The 20,035-nt window shown below is 37.0% G+C and overlaps 3 protein-coding genes across 5 annotated transcripts in view; 1 reads left to right on the top strand and 2 right to left on the bottom strand.

Moving 5' to 3' along the window:
- The window catches only part of RhoGAP102A (Rho GTPase activating protein at 102A), a 66,633-nt gene extending 65,157 nt beyond the window's left edge, over positions 1 to 1,476 (top strand). For all 3 annotated transcript variants that reach the window (XM_073089301.1, XM_073089302.1, XM_073089300.1), the window contains one exon: positions 1,156 to 1,476. In XM_073089301.1, the coding sequence (XP_072945402.1) occupies positions 1,156 to 1,435 (280 nt within the window). In that variant the 3' untranslated portion in view covers positions 1,436 to 1,476. The remainder of the gene's footprint in view (positions 1 to 1,155) is intronic.
- Positions 1,477 to 1,970: 494 nt separating this feature from the next.
- Positions 1,971 to 5,485, bottom strand: LOC140754492 (uncharacterized). Its single transcript, XM_073089514.1, has 6 exons — positions 5,237 to 5,485; positions 4,710 to 4,857; positions 4,139 to 4,243; positions 3,800 to 3,920; positions 2,910 to 3,095; positions 1,971 to 2,123 (listed from the first exon to the last, which is right to left on the bottom strand). Exons 1-6 carry the CDS (start codon positions 5,332 to 5,334, stop codon positions 2,023 to 2,025), a joined length of 759 nt encoding a protein of 252 aa, XP_072945615.1. The 5' UTR covers positions 5,335 to 5,485; the 3' UTR covers positions 1,971 to 2,022.
- Positions 5,486 to 6,056: 571 nt separating this feature from the next.
- On the bottom strand, positions 6,057 to 18,185 carry LOC140754268 (uncharacterized). The gene is made up of 10 exons (XM_073089234.1): positions 17,956 to 18,185; positions 16,485 to 16,630; positions 15,845 to 16,046; positions 14,067 to 14,150; positions 13,468 to 13,475; positions 10,559 to 10,588; positions 8,153 to 8,300; positions 7,689 to 7,812; positions 6,857 to 7,042; positions 6,057 to 6,357 (listed from the first exon to the last, which is right to left on the bottom strand). Exons 1-10 carry the CDS (start codon positions 18,061 to 18,063, stop codon positions 6,191 to 6,193), a joined length of 1,203 nt encoding a protein of 400 aa, XP_072945335.1. The 5' UTR covers positions 18,064 to 18,185; the 3' UTR covers positions 6,057 to 6,190.
- Positions 18,186 to 20,035: the final 1,850 nt, after the last annotated feature.

Here is a 20,035-nt window from a genome sequence, read left to right as displayed (position 1 = left end):
TCTAAAAATTTATTACTAACCAATTTTTTCTATGTTAATTATCAAGATAATTATTTAAATAACGTGAAAAAATATTTGTCCTACAAAATATAAGGTTTTTATTAAGGCGTCCCCCCTCTCCAACATGTATCATAAACAAGGCCATGAAAAATAATTACTAACCAGCTGATTTTTTTTTTATTGGCTGTCTACCATTTACATAGTCTACCATGCACATTGTCCTACAAATTACATGGTATGTCATCTCGGACCTACACTTAAAAGTTGTAGTACTAATACTTAATGTAAAAATAATTAGTATCAAGCTGAGTGTTCCAGAATAGCTTCGTTTCAATGAGACGCCCAACAAATTCTCGTACGAAAGTTCTCGATTGTGGTTTATAACTAAAATAATAGGGATGAAATATGTTGATTTGACGAATCAAAAAAAAATATTACTAACCGAATTTTTTTTTATTAATTATCGAGACAATTATCTAAATAACGTGAAAAAGTATTTGTCCTACAAAATATAAGGTTTTTATTAAGGCGTCCCCCCTCTCCAACATGTATCATAAACAAGGTCAGTAATAAATTTTTAGAATTCGTCCGGTCAACATATTTTATCCTTGCTGCCCCATCAAGCTACCATTTACCAACATTGCTGTAAGGAAAAATGTTGGGCGTCTTGTCGAAACGAAGCTACTCACGAAAAATCAGCTTGTTAGTAATAAATGATGAAAACTATACTAGGGATCCTGTACCATCAGTCTTTACATGTCTCATAATTATCAAAGTGATTTTTGTTAACATAATTATATTTTTTATCTACTTCTTCGTCATAATTAACATCTTCATCGTCCTCCTTATCACTACATCTATCCGGTTCTACACGTCATAAATCTTCGTTTAAGGTTTTGGTCATCCCTCACCACCTAGCCAAATGCGGTAGACTTCATACACTTTTTACATGTATAACTCTTAGATATGTACGTTTCTTAAAGTAATTTCCCTTCCACCAAATTACTACTAATTTCCACTAATTTGAAATGAAGAATCATTTCGTAAATATTTTTGGACAGGTATGTAGATTAAAAATCTGAAAATTATATTTCATAACTAGATGATTATTGAGTTAAAGAAAATATTATTAAAATCTCAAAAAATCCTTTCCAGAGAACGCAATACGTCAGACGCACGTGCGGTAGTTCTCAGACAACACGACGAGACCACAGTATCGAGGAGTAGGACCTCCTCGCGCCAAGAACACTCCGTCCGACAAGAAGTCAGAAGGGACGAGCACAACAACAGAGACCACAGGAACGACCATATCACCAGAAAAGATGACGCCAGTAGAGAACATAATATAGTAGTAAGAAGAGAGGACAGGAAAGAAGGAACTATGCTCTATAAGAGGGGAGAGCTAATCTCAAGCGCGCGGACGCCTCCCGCGTGATACTGTACTTAATGCTTTTATATATAAACGTCTATTTATCATGCTGTTTATTATTTCCTTAAATCATATTGTGTAAATAAATAATGAACACAAGTTAAGCGATAAGTAGTGATGGCAAATATTAAATTTCAATTACTTTTCTTAACAATCTCCGGAGCAACATAATGAAATAGCTAAGGTTCATGGCATTTTATTATTCCTGAAGAAGAATATAGTGTTCTTTTTCGCAGACAATTTACTCACATTCTTGCACGTTATTTTCGTGACAGTTTATTTCTTATAAAGCTCGTAGCATTTATATTTTTGCGTCACAAGGAATATTTTTACTCAAACAGTTATCTCTTCATGAGTTTTCAGTTCATCACTGGTAGTAGATACATCAGTAATTTACCTATTTTATTATATTTCAGTTTCGTATGTTACCTATTTTGTATTTAAGTGTGGCCCTTTAAAAAACTGAATTTACAGATCTAATATTGAAAAATATAACTGAACTGAACATAGGTATGTCTTGGTACTAAAAATAAAAACCATATCTTGTAAAATCTTGTAATCCATGATTATCATTATCAATCCCAAATGGTATTTTATTTCCTGTGCAACTTGTCCCGCATAATAATGCCGCCCAGCTTCGACACTCCGTCTTGGTACTCGGTTTTGCCCAGCGGTGGGACCGCTGATGTTGTTTCTGAAAACGTATATCGAAAAGATATAGAGAGTTATTTTTATTTAGTTATTTTATAATTAACGTTCAATTTATCATTTTCACACGCTTAAAAGTTCTACCGGTCCACCCGAACTCGGCCGAAGATGCCCGTCCCGAGCACGCCTTACCAAACTTTTCACTTGACCGAGAAGTCACTGAATAGAAATGTCATAATTATATTTTTTTGTACTAGTGACGTGAAGGAATACGTTGTATCGGTAAAATAGGTTCACATACTACATATGAAAAGAGCATTCATAGACTGATTTACTGTCTCTAGGTCTATCATAGATTCTATAGGTAGCAGGTAGTAGATAGTCTCTGATAATAGATACTGAGGAATATTCTGAGTTAGTTGTATCCGGAGTTAGAATTATGACGAATCTCCACTTTACTTACTTTGAAGAAGTCATTCGCTCCGCCACGACCCACGTGGCGGAGCGGTCACCATACCGGTCTGACGCACAAAGGGTCCCGGGTTCGATCCCCGGCCAGACAGATATCTCAATGATGAATTTAGATTTCTGTTTCTGGGTCTGGGTGTTTGTGTATTTGTCTATGTGTGTGTCCATGGCACTCACGACACAGGGAATCCTAGTGTGGGGCTGTGAGTGTAGAAAGCGTTTATTTATTTTTTTATTTATTTGTAGTAAAAGTCCGTCTATTCCCAGTGCTACCGCGACTTTTTTTAATGTTTCTTTTTTAGTCGAAAGTAAAATTTCGGTACCTTGCTACTTTAAATATTAAATCAAATCACCATTTACGTACCACACTTAGCTCTAGGATCGCTCGCTCCAGCAGCCCCGGCTTGTTTGGACATGGTCCTCGGCACGGACCTTCGTGGTTTAGGACCCACTCTGCAGGGGTCTCCGGGCAGACGCATGGGTTGCGCGCACGGGCCGGTGCCACTCTCGTCTGCTGCTCTTTGCAAACCTTCGAATTTAGCTCCGGGACCTGGTGATAATTTGTCTTTTTATTACAGGAATGAAGGCAATATAAATTACGTGCCTGTAAATTTATGTAAATTAGTTATCATTATCTACTCCTACTGCGATTTCCGGTATCATGAACTCAGTAAACAAAATCAAGATAGGACAAAATTATGAAGTATTTTTTAATTATTCATGAAGATGTGAAATTTTCAAATCTCAGTATTTACAGCAAGTCACCATCGTGATTAATGACTTTTTCTTAAAATAACCTGAAATGACTCGACCTTGATCTTAAGTATATCTGCATGATAAAAGTACCCTCCTTCATTATCTTTTCTTAAATTGGGGACTGTGACCTCGTCGTTTTTATACTTATTTTGTTGTTGTTTATACATCGTGTTGCGTGACGACGGGTTAACCGATTGGTAAGTTTTTTTTCGTAATACTGAAGTGGTAGACGAATATGCAGTGCAAGCATCTGATGGTAAGTTGTCACTGCCACTGTCACTTGTAACCAACTCTATATGGAACAGGGTTTCTATCTGAAGTCAATAACAAACGCGTTGTCGTTCCTGAGGACCAGAATTATCGCTGACGTATAAATTTTTCCAATCGCAGGACTTGCCTCAGGGTAGAAATAGGTGTGACGGTGGTACCTCCTTTGTCTGACTTCTCTGCTTCTAGCACTTTTAAATGTGAAACATTGATTAAAAAGCTATATCGTACCAGATTCGCAGTAGTCTACTTGATACGTAGTTTTGTTGCGATCTCGGTCGATTCGTTGCTTCAACTCGGGAGAAGCTTCGTTTTGAAGAATGCTGTATAGCATCGGATATTTAGATTGCAACTGTGAATTAAAAAAAAATATATATGGGTGATATTGATATACCTATTACGTTGTTGATCAAAGTTACACGAAGAAGGCATAGATTAGTAAATACACGAAACCGTCAGCCGTTTGTTCCTTCCTTCAATTACAAGGTGGTGAGATATCTTTACTAATCTATGGTACCCACACAATAATTACTTAAATGACATAAAAGTACAAATTTGCAAAATACTTACTTTATCTAAAAATGCGTTTGGCTGATCATATCGGGATGTAGCTGTTTCTGGACTGGCTCCTACTCGAGCTGGATATATCTTGGGGTCCAGCATTGGACCCATTAACTGTAATTAAATTATATATTTTTATAATCTACATAATTAACGTCCACCTAAATTTTTCAATATTTATAAAAGGATCAAATTTCCAACTTGATGGTAGGAATAGGTTATTTATTTATTTATTTATTTTTAATTAAAAGTGGGATTTTTTCGCTGGGCGAACACATCATCCCGTACAAACAAACTATTAAGCAATTCATCTCATAACATTGTATAAAACGAGTACATACTTTTAAAATATTTTAAATTGCGCACATACGGAGTTTCTTTCGCCACTTCCTCTCCATAACGAACCACTATCAGTAGGAATAGGTTAAGATTGAGTATAACTAAGGGCGCAATTCTAAATAACGCTACTGATTTTAATCCCTTTGATGTTTTCATATGTAAACTAAAATCAATATACCTACTTGATTCTTACTTCTAAGTCATAAAAAAACTTAAAACCACAGTATAAAATCCTTAATACCTCATTCCTGCTCCACCCGCTGTCTTTCCCGGGGGGTAGCTGCGGCATTTCCTCGCCGGAGTACTGCGGACAGCGGCAGTCCGGTGGTCGCGTGTGTTGCATGCATGCTTGGTAGAATGCTACCTCTTGACCGGAGAGCTTTGGGACCCTAGTGTAAAATCAATGGTTACAAATGGTGAACTTTTCAAGTGTATATTGATAGCCAATATCTAAGCTGTATAAAAGTGATAAAGGCCCAAAGGAGCTATGAGATCGATTTTGATAAAATGTAAATCTGCCGATTAATATTTTAGCGATACAATATTGAGTTGTTATTATTACTATACAGAACAGGGCACCTCAAATCATTTTTATTCTTCATAAAACATATTGCCAATTGTACCTATAGCATTCCTGAAGATAAAAGATGACGAAGTTCTGAACACTAAATTGACAAAACATTCAATTCAAATGCATTCAATTCAAATGATAGTACCTAAATGCTCTTGAAGAATGAAAAGGATTCAATAATAAAAGTAAAAACATACTCAGCAAGACCTCCACCACCTCCATGAGCTTCTCCACCTGACCCTGGCAAGTTAGGCCACAAGTAGTCCTTCCTGTACGTAGTCAGATAATGATCCATGATTTTGAATTATTTTGGCATTACTTAATCTTCCACATTACGAATTTTGGATTTAGTTTGCCAAAGAGTCATTGTAAAATTCACATAAAAATAAACATAATTGTTGGACATGAAATGTTGTTATGACAGTTATTTATGACCCACGTCAATCATTACTTTGTTTTTAATTATAATTTTAAGTTATACTCATGCAACTTATTCAGTAAAACCTTAGATAATGCATTCAATGTTCTTCAGTAGTTCAACAGGTCGCTCAAAGTTTAATAAATAAGCGGAATAATGCATGTCAAAGGTCGCTTCAGTTTGTGATCATTTGTCATCAACTCCAATTAGTATATGAGTATAGGATACGAGTCTCACGGTCACCTGAAGCAGTTGATATTGAGGAAAGCTTTAAGCTGGTCCAAAGCAGTCTAACATGGGTTTGTGCCCCCTGGAACGGCTCGGATGACAATACAACATGGTCGCCAAAAATAAATAATATCTACCAAATTACGAAAATTCTTCTCCATTTTTTTATTGTGCCTAATGCTAAGGGAACATTTAAGTCTCTAAAATTAGAGCTCGAAGAGTCGCTATAAGATATCCGAATACTCCTCATTCTCACAATGCTCATGATCCGAACTTTAAATTAAATAATGGTGCAACAAATGAAAAACTATAAAATTAAGAACGGATTTAATTACTTAAACGGTAAATTGTTGAAACAATGAAAACAACGCTTAAAACAAGAAATAACATTTATTACGATGTTAGAATTTTACATTACTAAAATAGATAATAAAATTGATGTTATACAAAACTACTTAACTAGAATATTTGGGTTGAGTTTGACTTTATTTTTAGAATTTCTTGCCTAATTCCTGTAAGTATAATAGTATGGGTTCTGCCATCTTCCATATTTGGGTTCTACGCGGGGTTCTCCAAACGGCTTCTTGTCCAAGACGACACTGGCCAGAAGACCGTGAGTCACGCCGTACGTGGTCTCGCCTGTGTTGATGCGGAGAATACGGCGAAGTTCCTCTGCAATGGATATTTGAATGAGTATTTTTACGTTACGCCAACGTTAAAATGAGGGCCATTTTAAAATTATCATAGATAGCTGCCGCCCGTGGAAATATTTATTTATGAGATTAAAGCTGCAAATAAGCAGTCCACCTGGGGTAAATGGTTACTGCCAGCTATGGAAAACCCATTCCATATAGAACAAGGGTTACACCTGAAACCAATTAAAGATGCTTTGCCATTCCTAAGGATTAAGTCGCCTCATATATTACTTAACCGGCATCTAATCCTTCCGCAGAACTACCTTTTTTTTGTTTACGAGGGGGAAACCTTCAGAAGGTACCCGGTCCCCAGAACTACCTACTTCTAGGATTAACTGTGGAGATAGTAACTCTACTGTCGAATCGTACTACTCCAGTCAGTTTTGGAGTTAATTTTCAAAAGCAAGAAACTCATATGAGATTACTTTTCACTTGTTAGACAAAATATATCATTACCTTTCTATTATTAAACTTACTTTGTAATGAAGGATCGAATTTAGGCCGCATAGACATCTTGGAGGGTGGTTCGGCGTACTTCTCCGGCTTGGGGTGGCGGTACGAACCCTTCTGGCTAGTATCGGGGATGTAAATATCATCAGGCAGTCGTAAGGTTTGTAGCGCGCGGGCCCTTCGAGCCAAGTTCACTGACATGAATGGTAACTCTGAAATATATAACGAAACGAAGTAGGTTAGGTTAGTTAGGTTAGCTGCAATAAATACATTACGTTGAGAGTAGAGAATACATCGAACACTCCGCGTTAGGTACGCGAAGACCGCATATCGTTATATATTTGTCCCAGACAATGATCGATGAAGCCGAAAGAACTTGTTGTTTGTGGTTCCGCCTTCTCGCACTGTATCGTGCGCTAAATCACCTGTTCCTCGCACACTTGCGACATTGAACGCACTCTTGGATCGTTATCCGAACTTTGATGACTGGAAGCTGATCATGTCTGTATCCTTGGAGTTCTGTGAGATGTCTGTATATTAGATCTGTCTAGTTAGTGTAAATCGCCTCGGCCGTTCTAATCAGATCAATAAAATAAATAAATATTGAAACCAGTCTGTAAAAAAGAAAAAATCCAAGGATGCTCTTGTTGACCTTTGCCAATAGTCAGCTTTCAGCCGTTGTCTTCACCAGTTTGTCTTTGCAGCGACAGCAACATTGTTATTTAAATAAAGGCATAGCATTATTTTTTTTCTTATTAATTTCATTCCTTGACTAGTAGCAAAGCGCTACTAGTCAAGGAATGAAATTAATAAGTCAAGGGCTAGTATAATATACCACATTTAAGAAAAACATTTTACCCCTGGAGCAATATTTCGTTAGATACTCTGTCCTCTTCAAATCTTGGATCTCATGTTCGATGGGCGTAGGGTCGATATCTTCGGACATGTACTTCTTCGTTAATTTCGGATGATCCTCTGCAAACTGCACAAAATTGATATACCAATCTGGCTTTCGTAATAGACCATACCTATGTAAACATTTCTAATAAAGAGTTTGTTTGGGAATGTCTCAAAAATACTACTTTATTCTGTAGCATGCAAAGTGCCACTTTTGGCACATGGGAAGCCTCTGTCGTGGGTAGCTTTCAAAACCTTTATAATCCAACGCATTAATCGTCGTCAACCATTATGGTCTCACCACCTGAGCTGGGTTCTTCTCTCAAAATGAGGGGTTTTGGCAAGACTCCACCGCCCTCGCCAAGTGTAATACTTTTATTATTGTCTCTCGACTTCTATAAATTCTAAAAATAAATGGCTATTACCCTGTCCACTGCTTCCTTGTAAAACTCGAAGTTTATGGGGCAAAGAACGTCGGGGCTCTTCCTCGGAACATCCTTAGCTTTCAGGGAATCTCTACTCAGACCCACTATGAGGCAGTTATCATCGATTGCTTTGCGTCTAGGACTCTTCCTAAAAATGTTAGTAAATTATAAATCCTATATACTATCTTATTTTAAAACATGGATTTGAATTCACTATGCGTCAAGTCAAACAGGATATGTCTACATTTGTAACAAAGCTAATAATATTGTAATGTTTAAAATTAATTCAATGACAGACTATAGGATACGTTAAAAGTACCCATCAGGATAATTTGGAATTCAATATATTCTATACATATATATATTTGCTTGATTACCAGAATATACTTAATTTTAATCTGCTGCTATATAAATATAGAGAACTAGCTGACCCGTTTTTAAATCTCAAGGGTGAACAACCCCTATCACTCAGGGGTATGAAATATAGATAGTAGCCGATCCTCAGACCTACTGAATTGTTTCCAACAAAAAATGTTTGAATATTTTTCAGTACATTTCATTTAATTCTACAGGTACTTACGGTTTATCTTTCTTAGCATAATCCACCATATAAACAGACTGAAACTCAATTTCACCGTCAAAGACAGACATTTTATGTACTTATTAAAGGTAATAATGAATTAGAGTAATAAAATTCAGACTGTGTAAATTGTATATATTTAATTTAGAATTAAATGTTGATATATTTGATACCTGTCAAAGTCAATTCTACCAAAGAGAATGTAATTTTTTATTAAACTTATTGTAATTTTAACTATTGAATTACACATAAGTGTGCAGGTGGTAGAACTCTTTGTGGTTCGACTCCGGTGGCACCACCGCCACACCTATTTCTACCTAATAACAGCAGTGTTAGGCGCTGCTGTGTTCCGGTTCGAAGGGTGTGGTAAGGGAGACAGACTTTTCCGAGGCGCTCCAGCTTAGTCCTCAGGGGTAGCGGCGCATCTGTGGCCGACCTCAGGTAGGAATATTTAATCCTATCTGATTACAGATGTCCATGGGCGGCAGTAGCCAGTTACCATCGGGTGGACTGCATGCTCGTCTGCTACTCTTATATTATAAAAACAAAACATAAGTGTATTGTAGCGATTTAAAATAGTTATAGTCTGATTCATAATTAGGTGTCCAAAATGTAAACAAAGGTGTTGACCTATCAAGAAAATACGTTTCAAATGGTAGTTTCTTATTTTTGACAATATTAAATTAATACAACAATAATAAAATAATAATCTAAATAAATTAAGAGCAATTCACATTTTCTAATATTTATATTACCTCAATTCCGTCCCATAGAGTAATAATAATAAAAACAAGGTTTATGGTAGAAAATTAAAATGTGATAATGGTAACACAATCGGAATCCAAAACATATTTTGTGCCGTCATTTTTAAGTTTCGGAGCTAATGTTATTCATTTTCGTGATTGTAATCAAATTCGAATGTATTATCGTTTACATAGTGCGTTTGTTAAATTGTGAATAATTGTAAGGTTTTCGTTTTTCGTTGAGTTTGTTAAAGTTTTTGTTTCATGTTAATTTTGACAGTGACATTTATTTGTTTACATTTTGGACACCTAATTATGAATCAGACTATAAGTCTGTTTGTCACTACTGCAATATGAAAATGATTTTTTGACAGTATTTTTAAGTATGAACAAAAAGATACCTTGTGACATCTTGTCGTAGAAATCTACGACGTGCATCTTAAAAAATTACGACACGATATCGTGAAAAATGCTGACGCTTTCGCAATGCAACCAGTATTATGCATTTTCGTATCTTCTAATAGCATGGAACAGTATTAAATGGCTGAAATAGGCATTATGAATAAAAACAATGAAATCAAATTAAATATCGTCCATTTATTTAAGAGGGAATCATTATAAACTTAGGTAACAATTTTTCAAACTTATTTCGTAATTCGAGACATAAGACTGAAAAAAATTTCCGAGTCTACCAAAAATGTCTGTAATTTTCCAACATAAATTACGAACTCTTATTTATAAATCAAATAACACCCATTTATAACAATAATGATTAATATAATTTACAATGAAAGTTTTACTACACCAATACCTTCCTACACATTTTTTAAAATATTTATATCACATTAAATTACTGATAATAATTACTCTTCATATTTTAATAAGAAATATTTTTTAAGATATTGGCGACTATTTTCTTCTTGACCAATTATACAATATGTCTCTAATCAGACTAGGAATATAGTTTCAGTTGGAACTCCGTCATATCAGCATTATAAACAATTGATAAACAAAAAATGAATTTCAATTTCAATTCTCATATTATGGAGGTGCATAAAAATAAATTTTCCGCCATCTCAGGGCATCCGCCATATTGAATTTAGAATGACGTCACTAATCATGAATTGTCATTCAAACAAAACGTGTATGCAAAAATGACGCTCAATCGAACAGTACCCTTAGTATGAGTTTTTACGTTTTTATAAAAATGACTGTTTTTGTATTTTTTTACGTATTTCCCATACATTTCCAATTAGTACTGATACAGTCCGCTGATTGGAAATGTATGGGCAAATACGTAAACAAATACAAATACAGTCATTTTGTAAAAACGTAAAAACTCATACTAAGGGTATTGGTTTAAAAATCAGTTGCAAGACTTTATCCTCACATACATACGAACTAACAAATCGAGTTAAATAATAACTTTCAAAAATAAGTTTAAAATCATTCCATCTTATAGTTAGGACAAGCTCATCCGTTCAGCAAACTGCTTCAATAATACGTCTATACTTCCGTTATAATATTTTTTTCAATAAATTTATTTTTTATCTATATACAATCACTTATCAACTCACAAGTCTCAATCAGTCGCGTTCTTATTTAAAAGTTTTATCGCAATAAATACAGCTTACGATCGGAGGTACAAAGGTCTTGGTGGGGTTGCCAGTTTACTGTTTAAAATTCAAAAACCAATTTTAATACTAATCACTATAATTTTATTAATAAGTTAAGGGTCTTTACAGTCCTTCGCTTCACTAAGGTTCAGTAATGACCGTGTAAATTAACCCTTATTTAAGTAGTTCAGTTTATATACGTAAGAAGCTGTGACATACAGTTTGTCGATTGTTTTAAAAATGAAATGGTTTTTTGAAATAGTTTTGGGTGAAGACAATCCCACCTCAGATCTAGTATTACTTGATTAATTTTCTGACCACACACATAAGCTATAGAATACAAAACTGCAAAGAAATGGGTTAGGTTAGGTTAGGTTAGGTTACAAACATTAGATTATCGAATATTTTTTGGTTGCATATATTTTTAACTTATTTAATAACAAATAACAATTTATATTTTAATAAAACGTAAATAATCGGTAATGAAATGGATAAGGAGTATATTTTGAGGTTTGTATTTTTACTGAATATAATAAAAAAATGATAGTACCCAGGGATTACTAGGAGACAAATGTTCTGTTATACGCGTCGGCGATATGTCAGACTAAGGCTGACCCTCCATTGATTACTATCGCTTGAGCAACACTGCCAGTTGTTTTATCGTTTAACGATGTTAATAACGATTGTTAAGGCGACTGCTAAAACTGACGGCAAACTATTGGGCGACTATCTAGTAGCTTATGCATTTATACAGGACGAGTAAACAATCGACTGTTGACAGATTTTTCGGATCGAATCAAATATCAGTCGGTCAAACAGCACATTGGATGTAGTAAATTAAGCTTAAAATGGTAGCCTTATGCAACTATCGCTCAAGCGACTGTAGCCAATAGGCAATCAATCTGGGTGTGGCGAAATCGCGCGACACGTGTCGCCAGCGACATCGGTCGACATTTATAACCTATTAACTCCGTAGCTTACACATATTTACTTGACTCATATTGAAAATTCTAACCCTGAAAGCTAAATAATTGAGATTAGTCAGTCACACAGAAGCGATATTGCTATATTATTTATAAAAAATGTTTTAATACCAACATATAATTAATATCTTTATAATTATTAACTAGAAGGCTTACATTGATTGAAATACAAAATTATTGTTATTATATATAAATGATATTTTCGTTTTTAACTATGGCAATATGGGTCATTTTGTCAACTGAAACAAAAAATAAAGTCCAACATATCTTCTATGTAAATCAGCTATGCAATTATTTAGATATCGCGAGCTTCTTTCGTTATATTCATTTTAAATTTATTTAAATTTTTTCATTGAAAATGTATACTATATTTAATGATTATAACAATGCTTTGTAACTTCTAAAGTTACATAGGAGAATAAGACCGAATCCTTTGCAATTACCTCCAAATAGTGCTCAGAGAATGTTGATTTTACATTCTGTATGTTCAAAAACTATTATACAAATTTATCAAACTCAGTTGAACACTTGTGAACAAAATTTCGTTATTTTAATTTCAGTTGACTGAATGACCCAGAATTAAGTCCATTACATTTATTCGCAGTTACTTTCGCATGGAAAATTCACTGGAACATGTTATCGCTAAATTAGATACATATTAGCATGTGGTGTGATAAATACATGAAACAGTAATATATGACCTATTTGTAATTGATAGTCCCTTTGAAAGCCGTTATATCTACATTGGCTCAGTATGTTCAGATCTGGGTTTTGCGTTCAATAAATTAAGTATTTAATTTACACTAAATACATGACATTTTTGGTAGAGCAATTCATTTATATTTTATGTATAGATTAGGCAATAATAGATGAGTTTTAGTAGTTCATGAAGCTCATAACACTAAGAGGAATGACTTTATAAAGGTAATCATGATCGCTGACTTCATTATGACCTTTTCCATTACAATAATAGGGTGGTCTCGCTTTTAGGCTCAAATAAGTCATTAAAAAGTGTCAATGATTTTCAAGCGATGTGAAAATTTCCAAAATTAAGATGATACTGTTAACATAAAAAACCTACGCATGACTCCCTTTTCAGATTTGAATCCATGACAGTTAGAGTCCATGTGAGACAGAAATTTTCTACTATTGAGTGACATATTCCATACAATGTACGGTTAATAATTACTCAATAGTGTTTTAATAAAATTTAATCGAATTTGTATAAGATACACACCAACATGCCATATAATGTGAGATATCCTCAACAATCTAATTAAAAGGATAGAACGAGCAGCAACCCATCAGTGTATACTTAATAGATTGTTTTTCTACTTACCACAAATTGTCCAATATACTTTACAATCCAATATTTCTAATTCACACATATCACTTTTGCCACTTGTTTTCCAATATTTATCACACCACAATTCACATAAATATATATATACAATGGGAAGGGCGGCTTGAAGCTCCGCATAGATGTCGCTTCTATGGCTAATTAGAAATAATGTCAATAAGTCAAATTGACATTTTTATGACAACTTTACTGCCAAACAGATCAACAAAAGTATATTTCATGATAGACATAACTAGATTTGAAACTAATAACGGATCATACAACACCATACATATTATTTGGTCTTGTGTAATACCTTAAATTGTTTCAAAACTAGTAGAACTATCAAAAAATACACATAAAATAACGCTCGTTATTAATAATCAATCTATCTTATGTTTTGCGTTCAAAGATTGACGTTTGACAATTTCATTATACCAGACATGATAAAATTTCAATCTTTGGTAAGTAAATTGGATAGCTTGATTATTAATAAGAGGCATAAGTCTAACAGTAAAGATATCATACCAATTCTTAAATTTACAAAGACATTACACAGTGGCGCCTCTGGCGGTGTAAGATCGCATCCGCCCTCCCCACTTACACGGCGGCGGGTCCTCGGGTATCGAGGCGGGGGTCCTCGGCTACGGGACCCTAAACGGGACCACTAGGTCCTCGTGGTGTTCCACACGGAGCTCCGATATGGCAGCGGCTGCTTTCTTCACTGCATTCGTTATCTGGAAGAGAATCGTATAAATGTCACTTTATTATTGGTTTCAGAGACTGTTTAAATATGTGGAAATGTTCATGGCATTTAGCGTCATTTTCCAGGGTCTAGTAGGATAGAACCCTTTGTATTCTGACTCTGGAGGCGCAAATGCCTCACCTATATCACTATTCAGTAGTGTTTAAAAGGTGGAAAGGTAAACTTATTTTTCTGAGGTTTTCCAACTACGTCTTCAGAGCTAGCAATTCTTGAGGAATATAGCATGGCAGTGCATACACTGAGATAACATTACATTTACTCACCAAGTTCCTATCCACAACAGCAAGAGGTGGGTTCGCTAGAGTCTGACGAAAAGCGGTAGGCGGCATGTCAGTCAGCAGGTGCATGGCGGCGGGTGGAGTCAATGCCGCAGACACTACTGTGGTAACTGGCATTATACCGCATGGCATCACACAAACTCACCAGGTCCTTATCTCCCACAGCTAACGACGGGCTCGCTAGCGCCTGGCGGCGGGCCGCGGGCGGCATGTCAGCCAGCTAGCGCGGGAGGCGTGCCGCTGACGTCACTCAGATGGTACAATTACATGACATTAAACAAACTCACCAAGTCCTTATCCCCCACAGCTCACGGCGGGCTCGCTGGCGCCTGCCGGCGAACAGCGGGCGGTATGTCGGCCAGGGGACACGCGGGTGCAGCTCACATGGTGTTCTATACCGTTATATGACATTACACGAATTCACCAGGTCCTTATCCCCCATAGCCAGTGTCAGCGACATGTCGGCCAGCAGGAGCACGAGGGCGGATCCACCGACATCATTCAGATGCTATATAACACGACATTACACAAACTCACCAGGTCCTTATCCACCACAGCTAACGGCGGGCTCGCTAGCGCCTGGCGGCGGGCCGCGGGCGGCATGTCGGCCAGCAGGCGCGCGGGGGCCGTGCTGCTGACGTCACTCAGATGGTGCAAATACGAAGCATCATACGAACTCACTAGGTCCTTATCCCCCACAGCGAGCGGCGGGCTCGCTAGCGCCTGCCGGCGGGCCGCGGGCGGCATGTCGGCCAGCAGGCGCGCGGGGGCCGTGCTGCTGACGTCACTCAGATGGTGCAAATACGAAGCATCATACGAACTCACTAGGTCCTTATCCCCCACAGCGAGCGGCGGGCTCGCTAGCGCCTGCCGGCGGGCCGCGGGCGGCATGTCGGCCAGCAGGCGCGCGGGGGCCGTGCTGCTGACGTCACTCAGATGGTGCAAATACGAAGCATCATACGAACTCACTAGGTCCTTATCCCCCACAGCGAGCGGCGGGCTCGCTAGCGCCTGCCGGCGGGCCGCGGGCGGCATGTCGGCCAGGGAGCAGGCGGGTGCAGCTCACGTGGTGTACTATACCGTTATATGACATCACACAAACTCACCAGGTCCTTATCCACCACAGCGAGCGGCGAGCTCGCTAGCGCCTGGCGGCGGGCCGCGGGCGGCATGTCGGCCAGCAGGCGCGCGGGGGCCGTGCTGCTGACGTCACTCAGATGGTGCAAATACGAAGCATCATACGAACTCACTAGGTCCTTATCCCCCACAGCGAGCGGCGGGCTCGCTAGCGCCTGCCGGCGGGCCGCGGGCGGCATGTCGGCCAGGGAGCAGGCGGGTGCAGCTCACGTGGTGTACTATACCGTTATATGACATCACACAAACTCACCAGGTCCTTATCCACCACAGCGAGCGGCGAGCTCGCTAGCGCCTGACGGCGGGCCGCGGGCGGCATGTCGGCCAGCAGGCGCGCGGGCGCGGGCGGCGGCGGCGCGGCGGTCGCGGCGCGCGCGGTGTACGCCCGCACCCGCTCGCTGTACACGCCCGCTTCGAGCGCGTACGGACCGAGCGCGCCAACGTCTATTACGTTGCTGGAAAGAAAATTAAAAATATAGTAATGATAGCATCCTGTGTTCTTTAGTCATGGTAGAATGTTGCAAGCTATAGACCTATTTCAGCCTCTTATATTGTGTTAGAGGCTATATAATTTACTTATTAAAGAAGTGTTACCACATCATGCATAAAATTAAATATTACAAGCTTGCCTTGTTAATTTGCATATATGTGACGGTCAAATCTTGAAATAGAATTTTAAACTAGTTGACCCCAAGCTTGGCAAAACAAATTGGGCTGAAATTTTGCATATACATTTGGTTTGGATAAGCATTTTAAAACCAAAATGAAATTGCCTTTATGCTTGTTATTACAAACTTTTTTTAATGTAAATTATTTTCAAGTAAAATTGCAAATATAGAATAAGAGTTTTTTAAATGTTTATTTGACAAAAGTACACAATTAACATTACTCACGTAGCAGTTTCATGTAGTATCCTATTGAGTGCGCTCTGCTCATCTGGTTTCCGCGCTGGTGTCGAATCGCAGGTGGTGGGGGACGGTGTTTCCTGCTGCTGCTCAGCCACCTCCAGGAGATGAGTCCTCTCGTTCACTATGTTTTCCTGAAACAATTTCAAAAAAACTTATATAGAAACTCTTGGGCAAGTAGTTGAAATATAAACTATCTATAACTCCATATTAGGCTACAAATTTCCCGTCATTACTATTTCACTGCAAGGCACATTCTCTTCTTAGAAAAAGTAGCATTAGGCCAGCGTCTACCATGCTAGCTAAGTGCCAATTGGTACTTAAAACAAAACCTTTGAAACCTTATTTTTTTAAAAGTACTTTCTGGTGTTTCCTTCTTGGGTTACATTTCCAGTAGAATATCATCACTTGGTACTAAGCTATAACCGCTTAGCAATGAGTTAAATTTATGTGCATATTACAAACTGTTTGTCACTCCAATGGTAAAGAGAAATGTTTACAAGAAAACCTACACAGTAGGGTGTCCTTGCTATATTCTGAAACACTTTGTAAGGTAAACTACAACTGCTTATTTAGGCAATATGGTAAACTATGACCTCAATCTTTTACATTGCGAGCAATTTGTGCCAAGCAATAAGACAAAAGCATGCAAAATGTGCAGATACTCCCCCACATCAAAACATCATCATGCACTTGCAATTTCAAAATAATTTTACATATACAATAAGCATGACACAGTACCCAATACACAATATAAACAAGTGTGCATAAATTGTAACATTTCAACATTGTATAGCAAAGACCGGCTTATCAATATCAAACTTTATCAGAACATGATACAAGTCATTATCATTTGAACTGCAAAATAAGATACACATCTGGAACCACAGAAAAACATACATTTATACTGAACAAATAACATACATACATGAGATCACATATAAAACATGTGTGGAGTTTGTAATATGACTGTAGGTGATAAAATTAAATTTTAGGTCAACAAATAAAATTATTATTTACATTTGATGTAAAGATTCTCTCGAAGAAATAGCACAAACACTTAACCATTATAACGTTTCTCACTACATTTACACTACACTACACAAGATATATATAAGATATACATATACTTATATATTGATGGATATTTATTATTTTTGTTTGTTAATTTAAGAGCATAAGTGATATCTACAAACAAGTTTAAAGAATAAATGCGCACATTTCCTGATTTATTAAGCAGAATAGATAAAGAGGCACTCAACTGGGAACACGGTGTTATCGCTTATTCCGTATCCAACTACGGTGTGCGTATTACCTACTTATCATTGTCAAGTACACAATGTATATGACACTTTCTACACACCTCGAATACGTATACGTACCATCAATATATCGACAAAGGAAATAAACACCAAAATATTCATTTTAAAACCAATTTGCATGTATTAATCATCATTACCTGTGGATCGGTCTCTTTGTGGCATATACTGTAACAGCAACCCATGACTGCGCTCTTCAGAGAGCCGAAGCACGAATGCAGCACACATTCCTCGCCGTCCGACTGCATAAATATTTTGTTAAGTTACTACCGATATAAATAGAAAAAATCCGTATTTCGCTGAGCGATTTTCACGATCGCAAACAACTTCACAGTATGATCACGGCTGTCGTTGTCGTTTTTCCCTCTGACGTTAACTTTTGACTTTGACGTTTCACTTTTTAAGTTCTGACTTGATTTACAAACAGCCACGTAGTTTAACTATAAAAGATATTTTAAAAACCAATAAATGGCTACTTGACACTTTTTGGGAAAGTGTTTTAATGAATTAGTATACGTATTATATATGCCTTTCATTGATCACTTTTTCGAAAAAAGGGCTATTCATTAATAAAAATCGAACTTTCTTTACGGTGAACGGAACGTCGCGTTAAATCAGGCGGTCAAGTGTCATTTTGTGGCGGAACGTCATTACACTGTAAACAAACAACGCTTAGAAGAAAATTGAGAGTTATTTAGCTATTATAACTAAAATTTAAATAAATGACAAGTTATAAGACGTGTGCAGTGACGATGTGTACAAGTACGATCGTAACAAATTTGCTTATACAAGTTCCTAAACCCAAATCTCATAAACGTTAAAGAACTTGCAGATTCTTATATGTTTAAATCCTCTGTTTGCAAGCAATGACATTTTATACTAGCTATGTAAGAGAAGTATTATTGAAAAAAAAGGAATAAATTTAGTAACTCTCGAGTGATTCGTCAATTCCAAATCATTGGAACGGGACGTAATCAAAACAAAACAGCAAGTGGAAGTATTCATATATTTAATATATTATATAGATGTCTATGATAAGAATAGAATTATAAGACGTCTATGAGAATTCTATTTTAAGGGCCCATTCTGTAATTAATAGGACAGAATTAAAATATTTCATGACTGTGTTATTATTGATGGTGCATGTGCACTGATTAAGTTACAGGACTGTATAATTAAAAATACATGATTTGCTAATATTAGTATTTTATTAACCGATTTCTTTGTTTATTTGGTTTATATGGTTCTATTAGTGAGTACACACAGTAGAACTTTTGTATATATTTATCATATGTTACAGTTACAATAATTACTACAGATCACCTAAGCTAAATTTTTGTGCTGCTTGCGTGTCTGCTTTTCTTCATTACTAAAATGATTTTCCGTAACAAATGAATATATATTTTTATTACTGTCATTTTCAGAATTAAATTGCAATGCAATAATAGGAACTGTATGGTCACTTTTCTTCCTTCATCTTGTTGGGTAGGTCACGCAAGTAAAGAAGTACTATTTCCCGTGTACTTTACTTTATGTATTTCAGACTGGTGCCCACTTTCGAAACTTTTGGCTCCTCACTTCTTCTAGGCAGGACAGTCATCACATTTTCATTTTCATTGATGTACCTTGTGTTCAGGACAACTTTTACTTTTCATGAAACACAAACTTGCCTTCCTCTTAAACTGCACATACTCTATAACGTCGTCACTATACGATTGTCGGGAAGATCTGTAAATATAAATATAACCAATTAATAACCTTAAAACAGTTCACATAAGAATATAAGTATATTTAAAAAAATCTTAATAATCACTTGAAGACAACCTTTCTTCTGTCTGAAGTCAGTTAAGAAATGTTTTAATTGTCCGATATATAACAAAACTTTTATTTATTATAAAAAACTTGGATTGTTTAACAAAAACTTAGATTTAACAAAAGGGGCCTCGACGGAAGACGCTGGCGCGCAGACGCATTCACTCGCGCGGCTCCAAAGCAACTCCGCTTTATTCTCAAAAACACGGCGCAAGGCATAAGCTCAGGCGCATGCGCGGTATCCTTGCACATCGTACGATCGCTCCTGATTGGTCAGGCGCCGGCAAGGACATCGTACGATGTTTGGGGATCCGTCGGGCAAATCGAACCTTCTTTTTTTAAAATAATAAAACCGAAAAGTGTTCCCGCGCTACATCCTCCCCCTATAGCCCTACTTAGCGCCCTCGC

This window comes from Epargyreus clarus, unplaced genomic scaffold (assembly GCF_041222505.1).
Source record: "Epargyreus clarus isolate Ecla_fem2 unplaced genomic scaffold, WU_Ecla_fem_2.2 ptg000029l, whole genome shotgun sequence".
NCBI lineage: Eukaryota > Metazoa > Arthropoda > Insecta > Lepidoptera > Hesperiidae > Epargyreus > Epargyreus clarus.
Note: the sequence above shows the minus strand (reverse complement) of the source record. Positions and strands in the feature narration are given on the sequence as shown.